Source organism: Hylaeus anthracinus, unplaced genomic scaffold (genome assembly GCF_026225885.1).
Source record: "Hylaeus anthracinus isolate JK02 unplaced genomic scaffold, UHH_iyHylAnth1.0_haploid 5, whole genome shotgun sequence".
NCBI lineage: Eukaryota > Metazoa > Arthropoda > Insecta > Hymenoptera > Colletidae > Hylaeus > Hylaeus anthracinus.
The window spans coordinates 11,132,463-11,151,297 of NW_026535322.1; the positions used below are offsets into that span (position 1 = coordinate 11,132,463).

General features: G+C 41.5%; 1 protein-coding gene across 3 annotated transcripts in view; it reads left to right on the forward strand.

Annotated features, from left to right (window-relative positions):
• LOC128896017 (pumilio homolog 1-like) overlaps positions 1–15,343 on the forward strand; it is a 100,994-nt gene extending 85,651 nt beyond the window's left edge. For 2 of the 3 annotated variants that reach the window (XM_054159132.1, XM_054159133.1), the window contains exon 10: positions 13,049–15,343. In XM_054159132.1, coding sequence (XP_054015107.1) covers positions 13,049–13,234 — 186 coding nt within the window. In that variant the 3' untranslated portion in view covers positions 13,235–15,343. The remainder of the gene's footprint in view (positions 1–13,048) is intronic. The other variant, XM_054159131.1, reaches the window with a different exon arrangement.
• The last annotated feature ends 3,492 nt before the right edge of the window (positions 15,344–18,835 follow it).

Sequence of the window (18,835 nt, forward strand, 5' to 3'; positions counted from 1 at the left end):
TAATTGTGTAGTGTTTACACAAATACAGGCCATATGATACTATATTTCTGCAACCTTGTGTTGCTAATCGACCGTTAGATGTGACAGTTTGTATTTCGAATTCGAATACTTCGGTTCAATTATCGCAGTTAATGTGATCTCTGTGAAGAAGTGAATATATTTTAAGTGTCTCATAATTCTCTAAAAATACCAAAAGTTAGAAAAAGTAGAAAAGCATTAATGTTAAGTTGGATCAATCCAACATCACGTTCATTTTTCGCCCGAAGTAAAGATCGAAGTTCGTGTTATCACGTTCCCTGTCAGACCAATACTCTTAACAATTTCTAATGGGATTAAATTTTACTTACAGACAATCGGAAACTCCATAATCAAACATTTATTGCGCTGTTTACTTTTGTACCTTCATTCAAATTTATTTATTGAGTTGTCCGGAAAGTTCATGTCTATTTTTAAGAAAAATTCAAAGGGATATTTGAATTTTGATGTATATTTATCTAATTATATATGTACCATTTTGTTTCACAATCTTTCCACCTTTTAAGGAATGTACACACGTTATTTGTTTTCAGCCATTCCGATATATTCAGACCTGTACCACCAACTAAAAATCGGCATGGACTTTCCAGACAGCCTAATACTTTGACACTTGACTTCTAGAATTAATTTTTATAGTTCTTCCGTGAAAATTCCTGCGACGTACAAGTGCGGACAAAAATTAAAATTTTATTACTAATATAAATATATCGCTATTTATTCGCAAAAAAATTAAAATTAACCATGAACATTAATAAAATCACATCAAAATTAACAAATTTAACAAAAAATTAACAATCCCCGACTTTGATGAAACTTTGTATACTTGTTTGTGGGACTTTCTTATGAATTACACCATCCTCAATACGTGCGACTTCTGCGTTTTGAGGGAGAAATTAACCGTTTTATCCGAGCCGCCCCTTTTACTTTTGCTCGGAAACGATTAGAGATTACCAAAAAAATGTTCAAGCAAACATTACACTTTCTAGAGGCCTATAAACCACTACCAACAAATTAAAAAAAAAAAAAATTTTTTTTAAATTACCCACCCCGCCCTCTCGAAATTTTTGAAAATTTTGATTTATATCTGGATTAGTAAAAGCGTTTTTTTTATTCCGAATCCAACGGTATGTATGAGTTTATGATTTTCATACAGGAAAATGATATAATATTGTAAAATTGTCGCTTTAATAGTCCATATTTCGAATTCTTTAGGAATTTTTTTTCTCATAAATAATAGAGGTTGTTCCTACATGTTATTTAACACACTATGCTTCCTTTTGGCTGAGGACGTGAAAAATAATTTTTATAGAAATCCATAAATCAATTAAGTCAGAATTTTTAACTTCCAATTGCGATCCTACGCCAACAGTACGGTCCCTTATTAAAAATGATATAAAACCGAAAGTTGCAAGTATTTGCAAAGAAACTTACAAGTTTCTTAAAATATAACAAATAATGTATCCAAATATGTTGAGAACACAGGATATTCTTTGCCGTTTTGTCTGTATGTTTGTTTAAAGATAAAGATTGTATTAGGGATAAAAATGATTGATAAATGATTGAACAATTTCCACGGAGACATACATTTTCTACGATAGAAATCTGCCTCACATTGTGATATACAGGGTGGTCCACCTAAGTAAGGCCACCTAAATATCTCCTTTAATCGTGGGGGCACAATAAATATTCTGTATGCTATTTGAATGGTTTGAAAAAACCAATCTGTTGCAAAAGATTTCTTTTTTCTAGGGTAATTTTTTTCGGAGTTTACAAGGTTATCGATGTTTTTTTGCGTATAATTTTTTTTATCGCATCGTATAGCTGGTGTAAAAATACGTTCAGATATGTACATTACATGACCTTGAAATGACCTTTGAGTTCAAAAATTAAATGGAAACGAAAAATTGTTGTCTAGAAGATTCTCTCAAAAAACGATTCATCGCTTTCATATTGCTGTAAACCCCACTGACAAAAATTCAGGCGATTTTCAAAATCACGTCCATGTGGATCCCGATGGAGAGACACATGATACGGATGAAATTTTTCTTCACGAAGTATTCGTATTGTGCTTGTTTTGGAAATATTAGTTACCCGTTCCAATTGTCGCGTACTAAAATGCGGATTTTCGGCAACCTTTTCCATAATAAATCTTGTATTTAATTGGATTGTAACATTATGGGTTCGCGTACGCTTCTTCGTATCGACACTACCACTTTCAAGAAAATGCTTGACCACTTTTTTCCATATGTACTACGCAATGAACAGTCGCGTTCAGGAAATTTCGCTCGTTACAATCGAACAGCTTGCCTCAAACACTGATCACTTTTACCATAAATCAGAATCATATCAATTTTCTCTTGCTTTGAATAACTCATCGCGAAGGATAACATCCATAAAATGACGAACTGTTTAAAAATGATCAGATTTCTGCGGTGTCAGAAGTCATTCGTAGTGTAAACGTGTTTATTTACTCTTACAGATTCCCGAACGACGTCTTCGTCTGTAAAGTCTCGACAGACAACAATTTTTCGTTTCCATTTAATTTTTGAACTCAAAGGTCATTTCATGGTCATATAATGTACATATCTGAACGTATTTTTAACATCAGCTACACGATGCGATAAAAAAAATTATATAACCTTGTAAACTCCGAAAAAAATTACCCTAGAAAAAAGAAATCTTTCGCAATAGAATGGTTTTTTCAAACCATTCAAATAGCATACAGAATATCTGTTGTGCCCCTACAATTAGAGGAGATATTCAGGTGGCCTTACTTAGGTGGATCACTCTGTATACTAATATTGAATTTTGTCCACTTATTCCGCACTGTGCGACGCGGCGATCAACGATTATCTCCACGATACTCGACAAAGGCGCGAATTCGTCAAGTAGCTCGGCAACGGCTCCGAAATACCATTCGCGTACCGAAAGCCCATCATTGCAAACATCCCCAACCCCGCTCCGCCATCGTCCGCGCGATGTTCGTCAAGAAACGAGATTTCCCGTCAGCGTCGGTGCATATCGTCGGTTGAATGGACAATCGTCGGCCTAACGAGATCACGCGCAGCGGCAAGATTTGATCGATAGAGGAGCGGAATCGGCGCTCGCAGCCGCGTTTAAAGCCAATTGGATTTCTCGAATCTATATCGAAGGGGGTTCACGGGTGCTCGGTTCTGGCCGTGAATGGGGCGCGCTGTATGCCCGCTCGACGGTTCCCTTTCGTCTTTCAAAGACGTCTCTTCTTCCGCCGAGGCATACACCATTTTGCTCGGTGATTAGTCTAACCGCGGAGCCATGATTCTCGATGGAATGCTAAGAACACAGTGGAGGGCTTCTCGAGCCCCTTTCCACCTCTTCACCTCTTCCCTCCGCCGCTGTTCCCCGACTCCGTGTGCTTCCTTCGATACCGTTGCACCGGCTATTGCATAAACCGCCTCGCTTCTTGCCTCAGAGACCCGGAACTCGGCGAGTTCTCAAGACACGAGCCTTTCAGCCGCGCGACTATACCACCACGGGAAAAATCTATTCCGACGCGGAATCCCGTTGTCGGCGGTCGAAGATTATTAAACAACGGCGGGGGCGTGGTTATTTTAAACGACCCACCCTTTTTCTTTCCGCGATGGAGGAATTATATTCGCTATTATTTCAAGTCTCGTCTGGGCTTCGTCTGACCGCCACGGGTTTCAGAGGCTTAGGCTATAACTGGTCTCTACGAGCGGCCCGAGCTTTCCCACGTTTTCTCGTTCCTTGTGCCACTTCTACGCTATATTAAGCTGAATAGTATTTTTTCGCGATTGTAACGCGTGGTTATGAACTGCTTTCGAGATACACTAGAGGAGGTTACCAGTTAACTAGAGGTTACCATTTAGTAAAGACTGGATAAATGCAAGAAAATCATTACATGTGACTCGAGTCGAACGTAGAAACGGACAGAGAAAGAAAGCAATCTGCAGAAGCGTATCAATCGATAAGGACCACGTTAGGGTTCGTTCAAGGATCTGGGGTCGAACGGTTCTTTATTCTTCGTCAATTTTATTCTTTATCAACGTGAACGTGATGCCATTGGATTCTTGGTGTTCTCCCGATTACAATTATACCTCACATATCATAAATCGGACTATTTTTAACGAAGGTAATTTTCAATTATCCAATCAGATTTTTCATGTAACTTCGTTAATTATTGTCCAAATTATGTCATTCGTGGTTTCATTTTCATCGCAAAAACATCAGGAATCGATTGAAGTTGCTTCCACAAAATTCTGATAAAAATTGCGAAGGTTGGTATTTTTATTTCTTAATGGCGAAACTGTCCCTTATTTGGAATTCCGTGTTCGTCTGGCGAATAAGGGGCTCGCGGTGCCAGTTCGCTTCTCCTACTCGAGGAATTGACCGCTTTCAAGCGGTGGTTACAGTTCTTTTCTTTTCTTTTTTTCCTTTTTAAATAAGAATTTCCTCGCTAATATCGCGTGACTGAACGGCGACCTAATTCGCGCAGCCGAGTCGAGAGAGGCGAATCGCGTTTTCGCGTAGTTTACCTGTTAAGTCATCATCGAGCCATCCACCTTCGATGCGCCGTCGTGGAGAGGAGGTGCAACTCGTGGTGCATTCAGTAACGACCTTTCCTTCGCGTACGAGAGGTCTATTTATACACCTCGCAGGATTTATGCGCCGACTGCCAATGTCAACGTGTTCGATTGTTCGAAACGAGCCACTTCGAACGAACGATTCCGCGTCTCGGGATAACACACCGTTCGAAAGTAATCCGTAGATGTCACCGTCGCGATAACGAGATTTATCGCCGTTTGTTCGCCCGTGAAACATTTCCCCCGCGAGGGAAATTGTTTAAGTTGCAATTTCCACGCTCTGATCCTCGAATCTGTTTTCCCTCTGCACGGCGGTGTGTCGGACGTACCAGAGGTTGGTTGGCCAAAGTGGCGAGCTTTGGGAATCGCGTTGAATATTCAAGCTGTTATTCATTTCACGTTTCGACTCTTCGTTTAATGGCTACGCGAGGAATCTAACGAACGTTGCGATCGAATTTGCTAGATTAACGTGTCCAAGGGGTTGGTCGATGATTGATGCATGGGAAGCTGCGAAAGGTGTAATTATAATATAATTTGTTCGATCCGTATCGCAGGGGAAAACTGATATTCTACGAAACACTTTATCTACCGAGCTATTTAGAAACAGTCTCAGTTACCACTAGGTTTTTCTTTAGGTTTAATTTGTTTTGGAACTCGAAGTGCCAATGAAATGATTGTCTTGAGGCAAGGGTGACCTGATTCTCAAATCTCAAATTAGAGATCTCATTCGAGAAGTCACTGTACTCTTAGCATTCGTAGCAATAGAATGCTAAGAAAGCATCTCGAGTTACTGGTAGATATCAGAAAAAAAAGCCTCGAGTGCAAAGGGTTAATTCAAAAAAGAATTTTCTGCAGTAGCATATGCCAATCTACGCTGATAATAATTCCTCCATACTATTACTAGATACATTGAAAGCCAAGTCTGTTTCCAAACACTGAACATCCTAAATAGACAACCGTCGAGACAGTAAATAAATTCGAATAACTAAATGCTGCAATTAAAAAATCTACAAATAAACTCCCGGTAAATAAAGTCTCGAGTAATAGTAACATAAAAGAAGGATCGATTTTCGTCGAGTCTTTGCGATAAATTCACTGTACACTCCTTGTTGTAAAATGAAACGAAACAGGTGCATATATGACGCCTTATGAACAGAAAAAATAGTTCAGAAAGATCGATTTTCGTCGAGTCTTCGCGATAAATTCACTGTACACTCCTTGTTGTAAAATGAAATGAAACAGGTGCATACGTGGCGCCTTATAACAGGAAAAATAGCGCAGAAAACTTCATATCCACACATATATAGTACCTATAAGGACATAAATGAGGACATAACCGCGCACCTAAGAATCCACGTAGCTCGATGAGTCGCTTTATACCATTCTTGGCGCGTTCGTCACGTGCGCGGCTCACCAGAAGCGGGTCAGTTTAATATCTGCCGCAGGGTTGTTGGTCGGCGGAGGAAACGTATCGACTATAAATCGAACGGACTTCGCGAAGGGACAAAATGGCGCGGGCGAGGGTTGTTTTTTAATTTTATTGGTAAATTTGGGGTACGTGTTTGAAATTGACCACGCTCGTTGCGCCACTTAGACGAGAACGATTGTTTCCACGCTGTGAAACATTGAACGCTTTTCATTTACGGTTTCAATTACGGTTTCAATTACGGTTTCAATTATGGTTTCAATTATGGTTTCAATTATGGTTTCAATTATGGTTGCTCGAGTTAGGATGATAGTGTAAGATGTCAGGGAAAGGAGGCAGGCGTGAGACATGACTTAACCCTTTATTTATCGAATTTTTCAAAAGTTTTTAAAATGTAGGCATTCATCTTGGACTCGTATCATGTTATAGAGTTGTCTCTAACGAGCTTCCAAAAGAAAAAAAGCTTGTGCTACTATCCAACAATTAAAAACGAACTTTATAGAAGGCGGCTGCGCTCTGATTGGTCCGGAGTTTTCTGTTAATATCTCGTTAACAAAGCCTCGGACATTTTCGCCTTTTAATGTCCACCAGGCTACATGAATATATGCTCCAATTGTGACAATTTAAAACGATATTTTACATGCAATTTTAATTTATAAGTGAAATTTACTTGGTTTAGGTGTGAAGCTCTAAATTCATTACAATGGGTATCAGGTTAGCCGATAATTTAAACTACAGTTGCGAATGATCGAGTGCAAAGCCACAGAATTCATTTCTACACCTAGCATGTACCTAGCATGAATCTCGAGCGTCTGTTCCGATTTTTCATGGTTAGGTTAGGGCTGGCTAACAAATATAAAATATCGAAAACCCTATGGGCATCAAATATATAATGGAAAAAAATAAAAACGCAGTAAGGAACAAAGATCTTGGTAAGATAAGTACCAGAAAAGTGTAAAAACACAGCACTACTGCGCTAAACACTAGCATGTACACCGGTAGCACCTGAATTCACCAGTCCACCGTTTTATCGCGCCATTATGGGTCCCCGTTGACAACTCTCGCTCCCGCCGCAATTCGTGCATCGAAACGGTACTTTCCCCTCGAACGCTCAGCGTTATTTCAGATCGGCCCGAAGATCTACCATTGAAACGCGTTGGAGACTAGGTGCGAAACAAAACGTGTCGTCGATTCGCCGATGAGGCGAGAAGGCGTCTGCTACGTGACGATGGTGCGGAATTCCGCAACCGACAGGGTTGTCGTCCGGTGCATTTCGATGTCATCGTCGCGTTTTCCCGCGGAACCGTACCGCTCGCAGATGCATCTGGCGATTTCAATGGCGCATTGTTTGCCACGACGTTGACTGGCCAGAAAACCAGCTGCCGAGGCACGAACTGCTCGCTTATTCACGCCTGCCAGAGACCGGGCTAAATTCTTATCCAGATAAAAATTCCGAATAACGGCCAGGGAAGGGCAGCTTTCTGTCGTTGCTCTTTAATTCGAAATCAGAACGGAACGCGATAACTGGGTAGCGTTTACTCTTAGACAGGATTGATCATTTTCGTATCATTTATTTTTCTCTCTTCAAATTTTTTAAGGTGTATTTCAAAGGGGATTCGAAATACGGTCGAATGGTTTAAGTTTCATGCTTGCAGCGAGCTATTTTGCTTATCGAATTTAGACGCATCTCGTGTATCTCGCGTATCGTTGTCTATATATGTATCACTTTTCAAAGAGAACGAAATTTATTCCACTTTCAATGTCTCCAAATGAATATTTACTAGAGATTCCTACTTCACGTGTATCGAAATACCCGGGTACACGGGTAATTGATGGATCCGTGCTTTAATCCGTGTATTTTTACTACACGGGTACACCCGGGTATCGAAATACGCCGACACCTGGATATCTAAATACACGGGTAGCCGAGTATTTCGATACACGTGAAGTAGTGAAGTCTCTAATATTTATACATATTGTTGCGACGGCGTGAAGATGCCGCAATATTGCGAAGTTGCATCGTCGTGGCAATGTGAAGATGATGGATCGTCAAGATGTTCCGGTTTCCAAGAGAACCGGCAACTTTTGAATGGGCAGAACGTCGCCAGAATTGCTATCGTGCAGACGTGTTTACTAATCGAGTTGTTGTTATAGTTAATAAACGTTTTGTGTTTTTGTTCCTTTTTATAAAAGACGTGTTAATTATTTAAAATGACTACTCCTCGATGTGGCTCCATCCCCATGGCGCAACGATACAGACATCAACATATTTATACAAACATACGCTCGGAAACATCAAACCTACCACTTAATTTAGACAAATTTCTTCGATAGACATAGAGGGTACGAATAGTTATGGAACCGACTATATAAAAACTGTATACAAAAATGTGAAAACGTGGCGAGTTTAGTGTTAACCGACCGTGATCTCTAATATTAACTCATTCGCTCTCTTTCATCTTTCCCTTTTTTAACCCTCTGACATTCTCCGTGTAACGTTCAATCGTACCTAGTTCTAGCTTACACAATTCACATTTTTCGTCTCCTTCTACCCAATATCTATTTCCTCCTTTGAAATTCCCCCACCTCGAGACGAATATTTCTGTAGAAGTTACAACGGTAGGTGGTCGTAAAGCGAAGACCCTTCCTAATTGCCGCCGTCCGTCGTTGCTTTATCGAAGGTCTATCCAACCCTGGCCAAGACCAAACGTTGCCCCGAGGGATTTCCTCTCCGAAACGCGTCGAGAAAGAGGTCTCTTTTTATTATGCATACGACAGATTTGCCGCGAATTCAAGGCTGCACTTTCAGCCGGTCCTATATAAACCGACTCGGTTCATCCTGCGGTGAAATCGACGCGGGTTCGACCGTGTCCCTTTTCATAGCGAGTATGGACACACGCCAGCGGCACGCACGTGAAGCGTCGTGCAAACAGCTCGGCGTCGAGCACCGGCACGATAAAATGGGACTTTTATCCGCACGGTGGCGGGAACTTTGTAGGGAAAACGCGGCTATGAACTTCCCTCGCCAAGTATTCCATCGCTAATTAACATTATTTTTTTTTTTTTTTTTCGTCGCGAATCGAGACAACTCGCGGTAACTCTCTACCCCCTTTTTACACGCGAGACCGTTGATAAACGTGACCCGGGACGGCAGAAACGCGCGGGAGAAGGGACGTCAATGGAAATGTTATTCAACTAACGTCTCGGAAAAAAGTAAGGCTACGGGGAGGCCCCTGAATGACGCAGCCATGCAGCGCGATTCCTCGAATAGCGCAATGCAGCATGCTTTGCATTGCAAACATTGCCACGCAGTTTCCGCTTCATTCGTCCTTTTCGCGCGGTTTTTATTGCCCGTCGGGGTGGTTTCACCCGATCGTTCTTGCGTGAAATCGTCACGCGGAGATTAGGTAGATAATAGGTGGAGAAATTAACCCTTTGCACTCGAGGCTTTTCTTTCTCGGTATACATATAATTCTGTTGCCACAAATGCTAAGTTTAGATCGACTTCGATGTAGCTCGATTCGTTAGCACAAACTAATTTGAGATTTGAAAATCAGGTCGCTTTCACTTCGCTGATATTTTTTTTTTGTTTGGCACTTTGAATTTCAAAGAAATTAAACCTAAACAAACATCGCTGATTGATTTACTGCGTGAAACCTGGTGGTGACCGAGAGTCATCTCTCGAATGCGAAGGGTTAATTCTGTGACTCTAGTTCGAGCAGAAATATGTATTTGTCAGATTGTTTAGTTAAAGTACCAACCTTCCAAGGAATGAAATAATTAAAGAATTAAGATCAAGGTGGGAATATTTGTACTTAAAAAAATAAGCCCTTAAACTTTACACTCTCGTCAGCACGTGTTTCCGTACGAGGCGTGTCAAAGATTCCATTTGCCGGGATCGCACGCTTCCGCTCGATTTCATCTTCCACAAGTTCCGCCTTCGGTGTCGCGCCCGATAAGCAGTGGTCGTTGCTCGTCGCGTCCTGGTTCCAGAATTCCTTCGGGATAGAGAGCAACGCGAGGTCCCCGCTCTCGATTATGTGCGCGAGTTTCATCTTTGCCCTCTGGGCCGTGATCCTCGTCGATCAAACTTCTCGCATCTCGATCGCGCTGGGCCCCAGTTTTTCTTAGTCGAGATACACACTTACGCAGGGAATTCCATTTTCATCTATGTAAATATCATCGCAGGCATCGTTGAATTCCCGCTAATCCCAAATTTTGTCTAAAAAGAAAGTCAGGGAGCGTCACTTTGCAAAGAAATAGTTCATGAAACTACTCGGGAGCGTTGAAGAAAAAATGTTATTTATTTTGTTTCTTGTACTTGTTTACAATATTCAATGGAACAAATCGAGTCCAAACCAACGTCGCATCGATCATTATTTAACCCTTTGCACTCGAGACCTTTTTTCTCTGGTATCTACCAGCAACTCGAATGCTAAGGTTAGATTGACTTGCAAACTAATTTGAGATTTTACTTCGCCTTTTACTGACTTTCACTGCACTGACAATCATTTTATTGACACTTCGAGTTCCAAAGAAATGAAACGTAAACAAACATTATTGTCGGTCGATTTACTGCGTAAAACCTAGCGGTGATCGAGAGTTACCTCTCGAGTGCAAAGGGTCAAAATAGAGAATAAATCGAGACACTTGGAGCATACTCGATGAAAATTTTTGAAGTCGCGAGAGTTCAGGGATCGCTGAAGCAACCCGCGAGGAGACCGGTGAATTATTTAGGTCAGATCGGAGTTTGGAAGCGAGCATCGTCCGGGAGTTAACTCTCGAAAACTGGTTTAGATCACCCGCCCAGAGCAAATCAGCGAAACGGGAGAATGCGAGCTGACTAGGTCATTAACAAATATAATCAACGACAGCGGTTCTAAATACGAGATCCGTGAGACTCCGAGTGGAACTCCACACCGATCGAACAGGTTACCATGGTTGTTGAGTTGCGATTCGCCTCTTAGGCAAACTGTCTATCATATATTTAACGGAGCGATTAATTTTCTATAACTTCGGAAGCTTCCAGGTACATATAGATCTGGGTTCCCGTCGAGAGCTCGATTAGGGATGAACGTCGAACTCTAGAAGTCAGGAATAAATTGTCATTCTCACACCTAAGATAATTATAAGTCGAATAAAAATACGACTGGTAGGGGTCAGCGATCCTCAGGTTTCAGGTTCGAATCCTCTTGCTCCTATTGTAGATTTGTACACAGTGCGTCAAATCAATTTTAAGGGGGTATCCTGAATTAGGAGGTCTACAAAAAACGATTTTTCGTGAATTTTTTTTAGGATGGAAAAAAATAATTAATTTTATCGAACTTTTTATCCTATTTTCATACATATTCGAGCAGCCTGTACAAATTTTTTCAAGAAGAAATATACAAATTGAGTCGACTGTGACGCACATTTGTAGAACACCTCACAATTAAAACCTCTTATTGGCGGGAATGATGCAGCTCGCAATTTTGATTTGACACAAAAAAACCAAAAGAAATTTTCATTTTCATACATTTTTCTTCTATGCAGAACTAAGAAAAACCCGCAAAAATGGCGAAATGTTAAATTACTGCAAGTTTGAAAAAAAAGAACGAGTTCTTTGTGTGAAAAAAATCACTTTTACTTGATAAAAAAGTTATTTGAAATTTTTGTTGTATGAATTTTTTTAGTTCGCATAGAAGAAAAATGTATGAAAAAGGAAATGTCTTTTGGTTTCTTTTGTGACAAGCCAAAATTACGACCTGAATCTTTCCCACCGATAGGAGGTTTTAATTGTGAGGTGTTCTACAAATGTGTGTCGCAGTCGACTCAATTTGTTTATTTCATGTTGAAAAAAATTTGTACAGACTACTCTAATATGTATGAAAATAGAATAAAAAGTTCGATAGAATTAATTATTTTTTTCCATCCTACAAAAATTCACGAAAAACCGCTTTTCTTAAGACTAGGTCAGTAAAAAGAAATAGAAATAAGAATTTAACACCTGTTTTGTTTTTTTATTCAAAATAGAATCCTCCGGCTTGAATGCACTTTTTACAGCGATTTATTAACGAATCAAACGCCTCTTGTAAATGACTCTGTGAAATGGCCTGTACGAAGCAATTCTATACGAAGTCGAACGATGAACGTACAAGTTCAGTCCCAAGTTTGTGCATTTATGGAGACTTTGCTGTGTACCCCCGTGATGCTACACCATTTTTCGTTATACTCCATGAACATTAATTTCGCTTCTTTTCTCGCTCCCTAATCAATCATCGTTCGATCCTTCGTGAACAAGGTTGCGTATCTCGACAGTGGACACCGCTCGCGTGTAAATAATATCCGGGTATCAGGCAGCGTGATATAAATTGCGATTAATTAGAGGATAGAGCTGGCAGTTTTCTTACGTTTAGAGACGCGATAATTCACGTTTCTGCTCGCGGCGCGTCACTTCCTCCCATCTCACGGTGAATCTACCTTACGTACGTCCCACGAAGGGAATGTAATAATTACCAGGGCAGCTCTTATTACCATGGAGGTCTCGCATTACCGCTGAGTAGACGGCCACGACGAGATAGCGCTACGCCGGGCGTGCTCTTCTCACGTTTGCTTCTTGTGTCGCGTCGGGACCTCACCGTGTTTGTTACCACGGTGGATAGTTAGTCACTTAACGGATAATTCCCCGCGATCCAACTTTGCCCAAGATTGTCGTCCTTTGAGGGATAACCGGCATCCGAGGGAACGCTTCGTGAATTTAATCGCGAGCATTTCGCTGCGCCGCGCATCCGTCAAGCACCGCGGTAACTCGTTCGTTGAGTTCGTCCTCGCTCGTTTCCCCTTTGATTCGTAACTCGCCACGCGAAAAGAAATGAAGCATTTTCGAGTAAAAATAAACCGCGAACTTGGTCGCTCATCGACGGGAAACTCTGTATTTATTTTACTTAGGAAACTATTTAGAATTTAACCGAATTCAAGATTTACGTTCTTCGTCTCTAACTCGACTTTTCCATTTCTGTTTCAGGTAAGCCCCGTCGACGTATTCTCTGCGAATTCCCAACGACAATTTCCCGTCCCAGGTATTTATCGTAATTATTCACCGTCAACAAAATGTCACTTAAAGGTACTATTTGTACCACGACCATATGACCTCTTTCTCGAGTCGTTGCTACTTTCCTTTAACGTGTTCAAGGAGAGTAAACAAAAATAATTAATGCAACGATGCAGTGCTACCATAATTGCTTTTGCAGGGCCGCGGAGGGCGATATACGTAATTGCTTTCTTGAGCTCGCCACCGAAAGGTCACGCGGATTACATCGAACGTTATATTCAGGGATTAGGATCGCGAAATTTGTTCCGTCGATAGGCTAAACGATACTTAACAAATTGGGAAATTTCCCTGGTCCCTCGGTTCCATTAATTACGACCATGTTTAATTTGACTAACGAGCTTCTTCGACGAGCGAGACCCTGACGGTTCTTCGCTGCACTCGATTATTCTTATCGCGACGAATTTCCGGCTGGTGGGCTGTTCTTTTCTTTTTTTTTTTACTCCGGAAGCCGCCTCTTCCGCTGGTTCTCTCTCGGCGGAGGAAAATCACGCATAGGCGTCGTTCTTAATACGTATCACGGGTGGCACGATTAATACTCGTTACAGGTCGCGCGAGCGAGGATAACGTTTTATCGATCCTGGCCGAGGGCTGAATGCAAAACGGGCCGACCGCGTTGTTTTCGCGTTTTATTCTCCAACGAACGCTCCGATCGTTCTCTAAAGGCAGAGATGGGGCGAGATTCTTATCTAGATGAGAATCTCGAGCGACGAACAAAAGGCCAACAACTGCCCGTCCGTTTCCTCTCGAATGGAAAATGAAAATTTGAATTATAGAATGGAGCATCTCGCGGCGAAGAAACAGATATTTTAGTTCGAATCGATGAACCACGTTCGATCAAAATGTTGCCCGTGTCCACCGCGAACACCGCACGTTTCTAAACGGGACATCGCGTTAAAACGTTTTGCATAATTTACTCAACGAATTTGCACGCCAATCTACCGAGAAAGGCGTCAAGTCGCCGAACGTAGCGTTGTATTGGCGAAATTCGACGACCGGTCACGATACACTTAGCCGACCTACGTCTCAAGCGACAAGGAAATCTGTAATTCGTATAAGTGACACGTTATTCCTTTAGGGGTGGACAGTAGAGCAGCGCGTAGAGTAGAGGTTTTTTATGGTTGGATTAGGGCCGGCTAACAAAAATATGAAATATGGAAATAGCCTAGGGCGAACAAATAACGAATAAGATAAGTTCAATAACAAATAAAAAGGGGAACGAATAGTTGGTAGCTCCCCAGCTAAGCACTATAAACTCAACAAACAAACAATTACTCTACCGTCGCCATCTTAAGTCCAGGCTCGTTCCGATACAATACTCATCGACACGGTTAAATGAAACATGACTAGAGAAAAGTGATCGAATAATTCAAACAATTCTAGCTCAATTTATTATACCTTTACTCTTCCGTCAGGGGCGGACAGTAGAGCAGTGCATAGGATTAATCGACAACCACTCTGAGAGCTTGAGTTCAAATCCTGGTCGGTCCGCCCAGGTTTTTTATGGTTGGGTTAAGGATGGCTAACAAAATTATGAAGTATAGAAAAAGCCTAGGGCGAAAAAATAATGAACAAGATAAGTGCAATAACAAATAAAAAGGGGAACGAAATAGTGTAGGACTCTGGCTGAAAGAAAGAGATCTTTTTAAAATAGAGCTAGTTTAATACTCTGTACAAGGGTCGCCGCGATACTGTGGTTCAGGCAGCCACGCTCTATACGCATATTAAGCTGGCGTAGCTATTTCAAAAGGCCAATGCCAAATTAACACGATACTTATTTGCTAATTATTTGCTAATTATTTGCCAAAGAATTAATTTTTTTGCTCCAGCCGTTTTCGAGAAACAATGGCTATGCTAGCGTAATATCAAGCTAGCGTAGCCACTTATGTATCTCTGTACCTAACAGGGATATCAATTCCATTCTTGCAGCACAAAAATTCATATTCGGTGGATTAAGAGGAAATAAATAGCAAATAAATATGCCGCAAAGATGGCGTCGATATCTTTGTTATGTCTTATGATACAACATGTGGCCACGTTAGCTTAATATTAAGCTAGAGCAGCCACAGTTTTTCGAAAACGACTGGGGCAAAAAAATTCATATTCGGTGGATTAAGAGCAAATAATTAGCACAAAAAAAAATATGCTGCAAGAATGGAATCGATATCCCTGTTAGGTACAGAGATACATATAAGTAGGTACACTAGCTTGATATTACGCTAGCATAGCCATTGTTTCTCGAAAACGGCTGGAGCAAAAAAATTAATTCTTTAGCAAATAATTAGCAAATAATTAGCAAATAATTAGCAAATAATTAGCAAATAAATAGCAAAAAAATATCGTGTTAATTTAGCATTGGCCTTTTGAAATAGCTACGCCAGCTTAATATACGTACGCTCTATCGGCGACCGTTAAAAAACATAAGACAATGTGCAACGCACTGCAGTATCACGCGAAACATACATAGGGCGGTCGAGGCGCCTTATCACGATACTATTACAATAGTCAGTAGCTCCCCAAGTTAAGCACTATAAACTCAACACGAACGAGGCACGTTCCTTTATTCCCTGCGCGAATTTGTCCATAGCCAAGCGTTTCCGAATACCTCGGAACATCGATTTCCACGAAGCGAAAAGATCACCCGTCCCACGCTTCCACGATATTCGAACGGCGCGATAATCAAGTATTCATTCCGAGAATCGAAACGTACCGAAGGGCGAGGTATCGACATTCGAGATCGATAAACGTCAGAGGGATTTCTGAACGATATCGGTGCAGTCGATTCTCTCCATACCGCGTCGATTCCAAGTGGGCGAAGCGTTCTTTCCTTCGTTAGCCAAAGACGCGTTCTCTACCGGTGTTTCGCGACGGCTTCTATTTGCGGCAGTAACGACCGGCTACTCGAATTCAGAAATGGCACGTTTGCGTTTAGCCTTGTTCGTCCCAACGCGGTTTTGGCATCCGTGCACGAAACGCTTCCCTAATAGACGATTGCCAAATAAGTAAACATCGCGCGTTGGCTAATTTCGAATACTCGCTGTCGTGGGTGGTAGGCCTGAAAGGATGATCCACGAAGGACAGGGTTCGTCGAAGAACAGGCAACGATCGAGCGATTTCCGGCAAGGCCCCGCCTTGATCGTTGCTCGCGATTTCGTTGCGGTGGTTGCGTGAATTGCAGCTTGCGACGTGAAATTCGATCGTTACTCTGCTTGCAACGCACTTCGCTGCTATAGTTCGCACGATGATAGGTATTACGGGCCGCGCGAAGCCGGTTTCGTTTATTACACCGAGCTCTCGAACCGGGAATTTATTATTCGCGATGCCACGCGCGCGCGCGTCTCGATCGGCCTCTTTTGCGTTTCTCTTCGCCGATCACGTGTTTCCTTGCGTTTTATTTAGCCTTGCCATTGTGTTTGCCGCGAAACGGACACGGGAGGATTTCAGTCACGAACTACGGGGAACTACTAATAAAAAGGGAAGGGTTCAGCCTATGCTTCTTCCCTGCCTGTGATTTCAATCTACTTTCGCAGGCTGATAGATTGCAGGTCCTTGTTGCTGTGTTGTGGAAGTATCAGGTGTGATAACTCGATCGTTTGGAAAGTATCAGCAATTAGGGTAACATGTCTCGCGATAACGAGACGGTTCTTGCAAATAGGGCGTAGCTCTTTTAATCGTTTACGAAAATGTTAGAGGGAGGGATAGAAAAATGTGTTGTACAGGAATCGACACATTTTCGTGGCTCCTGTTTCGACTACGATCCCTGGAAGGTGGAAGAATTGTTTTAGAGGCCCAACCCATAGGCTGGCATAGCCTATTGCATCCAATTGGTACAGTAAAGTCTCCATAAATGCACTAGTTGAGTCCCGAGTTTGTGCATTTATGAAGACTTTACTGTATTTACCACAGAAAAATCTCGCTCCAACCGCAGAACGTTGTTTATCTGTGTTAACGTTAAATCCAACGTTGCATTCGTCGGCTTGACGCCTTTTTAGCCCAGTGTACAGCGTAGTAACCTTAACGAGCATTCTAACAGAGTATCTACCTTACCTCGTTTAAATTATAACGCAGGATTTAATTTTTAAATAATCTACAAACCAATAATCTTCAAACCAATTTGTACTTCATATTTTGTGTTTAAATTCAACCAATCACAACGTTAAATCTATATTCATTATACTCCAATTAGATATCCTGCGGATCTCTTCAACTCGAATTTACTCGTTCATCGAGGATCGCGTACTCGGAGCATGGAGAAAGAGAGATTAATCCTGACAGGAATTGCTGGTTGTACTGGATCAGACGGTTCAATCGGCCTTGAAAGGCCTACGATTAAGCAAACATTACCGGGCACTCTCCACATGTCCCTTGCCGATTATACGGCGTAATTCTTTTCTCCCCGTCCCTCCCCGCGGTGCATCGTTTGTACACATTTTAAATTCTACTTACGCGAAAAGGTCTAGAACGTAATTAATCGCGTAAGTCGAGGACTTATACCGTGCGACTATGAATATCAATCTCTGTCGTCAAAGCGGCCATGGGCGCAGATGGTATAAGCGTACAATTTATGTGCCCCGAGTCGCGGGTTCGAGTCTTCGTTCGTCGGATATACTTTTTCAAATTTTGAATTAACGAGAAAAACAAGTCTTCGATGTATTATTCATCGACTAAGTAACCGTTGCCCATACATTATACTAACGTTTTAGAGGATTCACTGGCCATTTTTAAATGCGAAGAGAAATATTGAATTCGTTTATAATTAAAGAAGAGTCGAAATATTTTTGTAATCAATTTTTTAAATTATTCAACTTTTACTTCATCCCTCGGAACGTTCATATATCGTTGCAACCATTTCGACGACAGAGATTGATACTCGTAGCGCACGCTCTAAAGTACGTTACACGAATTCCTTGTATCTCTGAAATCATCGAGTAAGTACGCCTAATATTGTGCAGTCGTACATATGGCACTCATGATCTACCATCCTGCAAAAGTAGGTCAAGATTGGAGGGGAGACCAGTTGAGTGCTCCCTTGTAAGTGTTGCAACGGTTGCTTGCTCTCTTGCGACCATATTTGAAGAAAATGAATATCGAATACTAAATATCACGGCGAGACCATTCGATCGTTCGTCCAATTCGAGTCTCGATTAATTCGCGGAGAAGTAAGGGGTCAGAAAATAATTTCTTTTCGTGGGACAAGGTGAAATTGGCACGATAAAACGGCTAAACGCGCGATGTTTTAACTGAAAAGCACGCATTCGAGGTTTAACCGAGGAGAACGCGATGTTTCATGTGCATCGATCCAATAGAAATCGAGCGGCGAGGAAATTGCGGGAACATCGGTCCGACAAACCGCGCGCTGCGAGACAACGGTACTTCCTCGCGATCGTAAACGCTGCTTGACCGTTAAGTTGACTCTTTCCATCCACTTCCAGGCCTTCCTCTTCTCTTCTCGAACCCAGAACCGTATACAATATTAGTTACGATAGTACACAGTCTACTTTATTTTAAATTAAATGTGGGACAAAGCAGTTCGTTAGTGGAAACATTTTTTCAAATTAGCAGGAACAATATTATTTCGAATGGTGCGGTCTATTTTATTTTATATTAGATGTGGAACAAAGCAGTTCGTTAGTGGGAACAAGTTTCGAAATTAGCAGGAACAATATTATTTCGAATGGTGCAGTCTATTTCATTTTATATTAG